The following is a 4,258-nucleotide window of genomic DNA, read 5'->3' as shown; positions in this document are numbered from 1 at the left end:
CAAAATGCTTTTTTGAACTTAAACAAGAGGTTCCCGCAGTGTGTCGCTCTGCGAATACGAGCTGAATAAAGCGTGTCTGTTTACTACCACCTGAGACATCATGGATCACGCCTCGATTTAGAGAAGTGCATTTTTCCCCTCAAACCGCATTAGATAGCGACTCATGTTCCCCCTCGTGGTGGTATTGGATTAAGTCAACTGCTGAGAATCACGCAAAACAAAGGTTAAATATTTAAAATATGGGGAAAAAAGTCTTCAAAACCTCTCTTGTTTGATTTCTCTAGACAGGCTGAAAGTTTCCTGGGACTTTCTGGCGAACTGGATCAATGATGGAATTGCAAACATTACAGGAGGCCCTGAAAGTGGAAATACAAGTCCATCAGGTAGGTGATCTCCCAAATAAGCCTCTAATCAGTTAAATCAGGTGGGGAAAACTGCTGAAGTTTCACTGTACTTTCAGTACTTGAGACCTAAAATCACAATCTGATGTTTTACGGATGATTCAAATGATTTGGGAGTCTAGCAGAACAGGTCTCCAGGTTCTCTATTGCGCTTGGTGATAAATGAAGATATGTTTCTCTGCTTGTCCCTCGCAGTCAGAGGCAGCGTGTCCCAGCAGGCAGAAAATTAGTCGATTTGTCTGAGTGGGGTAAGAGAAAGACAAAAAGACAGGGAGGGAGGGACAGAGAGAAAGGAAAATGAGGAGAATCAGGGTCATACTGGGCAGATAAAGCGTAAGCCATTACTGCAGTTTTAACGAATCATCTCAAGCAGGTGTTCTTTTACATACTGGAGGCTTTTTTTGTGCCACCGTCTGGTTTTGTCTTCATATCGCTTGGAATATTTGACTGGCAGGTGGAAGTGGGATTTCTGCCTCATCCGGGGCAGCTGAACGGGTTGTGCTGTGGTCTCGCATGACTCACTGTTGCATACTGGTGGACTGCAGAAACTTTGAAGAAACATAAAAGCGCCCCTGTTTTTTTTTTTTTTTTTTTATTAAAGTGGAGCAAAATGTCTCATTTTTTTGTCATGTGACTGTATATTTGGAAAGGGCCTTAGATGTACCCAGTAAAAAAAAAAAAAACTGTCAGTACCTTTTTTTTTTTTTTTTTTTTAATGTATATTTCCTTAAACCCCAAAACATTGCAATGCACAACAAAAAATCCTTCATATTAGCACAGTATATTGTATACACAGTATATTGTGCCTTTATTTTATGGATTTTTCATAAGGTGTGCATCTTATTGTGGTTGAGAGATTTTTAACTTTTTTAAATTAATTTATCGGTACATTTTTGGTGAAATTAGTTCAATGTATTTATTTTAAAATATTTATATTTGTGCATTTAGCAGATGGTTTTATCCAAAGTGACTTACAAAAGTTGCCAATGTATAAAAACTAGCTAACGAAAAATCATGCTAATGAATTATCATGAATTATTAAATGCTTTATTTATTATGTTTTTAATATTACTTTAATGGGCTATCTATCTATCTATCTATCTATCTATCTATCTATCTATCTATCTATCTATCTATCTATCTATCTATCTGTCTAATATTAGATATTTCTATCACCTGATGTTATATATGCTAATTTCAGTTAATAGCAGATGTCCTGAAATATAATTTGGGGAACTCATTTTACTCTCCCCTATCTCTTTCACTTCTTAATATATCTGTCTCTGGAAGATTGATGTTATACCAAGTGGATCAACTCAACTGAAATTGATAAGTTTCATATAAATTACACGTGTTCATTGCAAATGTAAAACGTTTGTTCCAAATGAACACATTAAATGGTGTCTCCACTAACCGTTGTTAACTGGAGGACAGTTACCCTTACAGAAAGCCGCTGGCAGGCTGCCTGCTGCTCTGTCTGCTTTTGTTTAAAAGTGAGGCAGGTGCAGCAGGCTGTAGTTCCACATGTGGCCTGTAGATGGCAGACAACGTCTGTAACTACCTTCAGTACTGTTGGTGTAAGTTTTGACTGCAAATTCTTGTCTTCTCTTCTGTTGCCATAGAAACTTGTCGCCCAAATGAAGCAGGATCCACAGGTAAATATTCTTTATGACGTTTCTCTTCGGAAATAATCCTCGGCTTTGTTTGAGAACTTTAACATTACTGACGGCTGAGTATTATGTTTTCTATACTAATAAGGCAGCTTGGTGGTGTGTATAAATATTTTATTAAACAAAGGTTGAGCAATTCAGAATTTATAGGTTTCCAGGTATTTGTTCAGATATGACACAAGCTCATAGTTACAAAAATAAGTCATTCTTACACTTACCGTTGCTCTTTTTTTTCATAGAATGCAGATCTGAAGAAACAACTTCACGAGCTCCAAGCGAAAATCACGGCTCTGAGTGAGAAACAGGTAAGAACTTTCACAGTCGATGTGACGTCATTCACTGCTTCAGGTGCTGAAACAAATGTTTTTAAATAGTGAAACACATGAATTAAATGCTTGTTTGTCTACAAATGTGTGTCAGTGAGCAATGAGCAAAGGTCGACTGTGATATTGGGGTTTAAAAAAAAGACACTGCGTGATTTCATTAGGCTCGTTTACTTAAAGCCATGAACTAATGCTACAGAATGAAATGCAAACAATATGAGCTTATTGTATAATTTATGATGTGTATTTTATCCTGCTGTTGTTGATAAAGAGGTTGATGGGAAATGTAGTTTTGTTTAGTAAAATATAAAAATATGATAATTTCTGAATGATGTTTTCATTCCGATTGTGTTTCTTTTTTGATTTCGTGACAGTGTTGAGAATTGTTGTGTGTGTGCGTATATACATAAATCACTACTATAATATATTAATATATTCATATTTTGAATTAGCAGTTTTTATATTTTTAGTTCTCATTTTAAATTTAGTAACATTTAAAGTGGAGTTGTTTTCTTTTGTCTTTTTTATTAGTTTTCAAAATATTACTATTCAGGTTTAATTGATTATTCTTTTTTAAGTTTTATTGTTTATTTATTTCTATTTAGTAATTTTAGTGCTTTTGCTAAATACTTCAGAGAGTATTTAATCTAATACTTATATTTTATTTGATTTAATCTTTTAATTTTTATTCCAGAATAGTAAACGATAATAACTCTGGTAGATTTTAATTTCAGGAAACACCACAAAAACACCAGCGTGTTTCAGCACATTTGTGTGTCCAGGTCAATTTGCGTTTACTGAAGCACTTTTTGATTTGTTTGCTTCAAATTGGTCTTATTGATTTCCTGTAGTGGCTGTTGGACCTTGTGGGAATTTTAGTTTTTAATGACAGCGGAAATAAGCAAAGACTGCTATATTTAATTGTTTTGCGGTTGAGAAAAGAGCAGCCAGCAGGACAGGCCTGGGTCTGCGCATTTAACAACTGTGGCAGAAGAGTAATACATGCAGCCCGCTGTGTGTAGCGCATGCGTTTGATGTGTGTGTTGGGGCTTGTCTCGTCTCCTGCTGAGAGGTGGAAACATTCCAGATTGTCAGAGAGTCTGAGATTGCACTTATTCAGTCGCTTCTTGAAAAGTCTGGATTTTTAGCACAGCTGTTTTGAGGCAGTGTTTCACTTTCTATCTCTCTTCCTACTCTTGAAATTCTCCAGTTAGTTTCATCAAAGAATTGTCCCAGTTTACTGACTCGCAGATCGCTGGCTTAGCTTTCAGCTTTTATCCTGAGAGAGAGAGAGAGAGAAAAATAGATCAATATAAGTACATATGATTTGATTTTTTTTTTTTTTTTTTTACTCTGCTTGTGGAGAGCAAATATTAAATGTGTGTGTGTGGCCTTAGTCAATCCAGACAAGGATTAGAGCACGAGATGATGAAACCGTACAGTGAATGCTAATTCTGTTCTCTCATGAAACCAGTCTAGTTCAAATTTCATCTGATAATGTGTGTGTATATATAATATAATATACTTTAAATTTGATTTAAAAGATGTAATTCAGTCTCAGACTTATGGATTAATACTGTTTTTTTCAATCAAAATATTAAGTTTATGCTAATTATATACACACACACACACACACACACACACACACACACACACACATATTTAAATAAATAAAATTATATCAGTATAACATTTGCAATCGTGCTGATATTTGGAGAAAAAATGACACTCTGTGTGATATTGACTGTATTGATTATAATGTATATATATTGTATATGTAAGTCACTGTATTACACTTTATTATTATAATTAACTGAAACTAAAATAACAGCATAAAAAACTGAAATTAGATAGAAAAACCTTT

General features: G+C 34.8%; 1 protein-coding gene across 1 annotated transcript; it reads left to right on the top strand.

Annotated features, from left to right (window-relative positions):
• Window positions 1-293: 293 nt before the first annotated feature.
• LOC122144026 (PHD finger protein 21A-like) lies at window positions 294-2,806 on the top strand (the record flags this gene model as incomplete). The annotated part of the gene is made up of 3 exons (XM_042754653.1): window positions 294-383; window positions 2,024-2,056; window positions 2,311-2,806. Coding segments are annotated over 3 exons (258 nt in total), but the record flags the coding sequence as incomplete, so codon positions are not given.
• Window positions 2,807-4,258: the final 1,452 nt, after the last annotated feature.

Source organism: Cyprinus carpio, unplaced genomic scaffold (assembly GCF_018340385.1).
Source record: "Cyprinus carpio isolate SPL01 unplaced genomic scaffold, ASM1834038v1 S000006570, whole genome shotgun sequence".
Classification (NCBI taxonomy): domain Eukaryota; kingdom Metazoa; phylum Chordata; class Actinopteri; order Cypriniformes; family Cyprinidae; genus Cyprinus; species Cyprinus carpio.
This window is presented reverse-complemented; position numbering and strand designations above follow the sequence as displayed.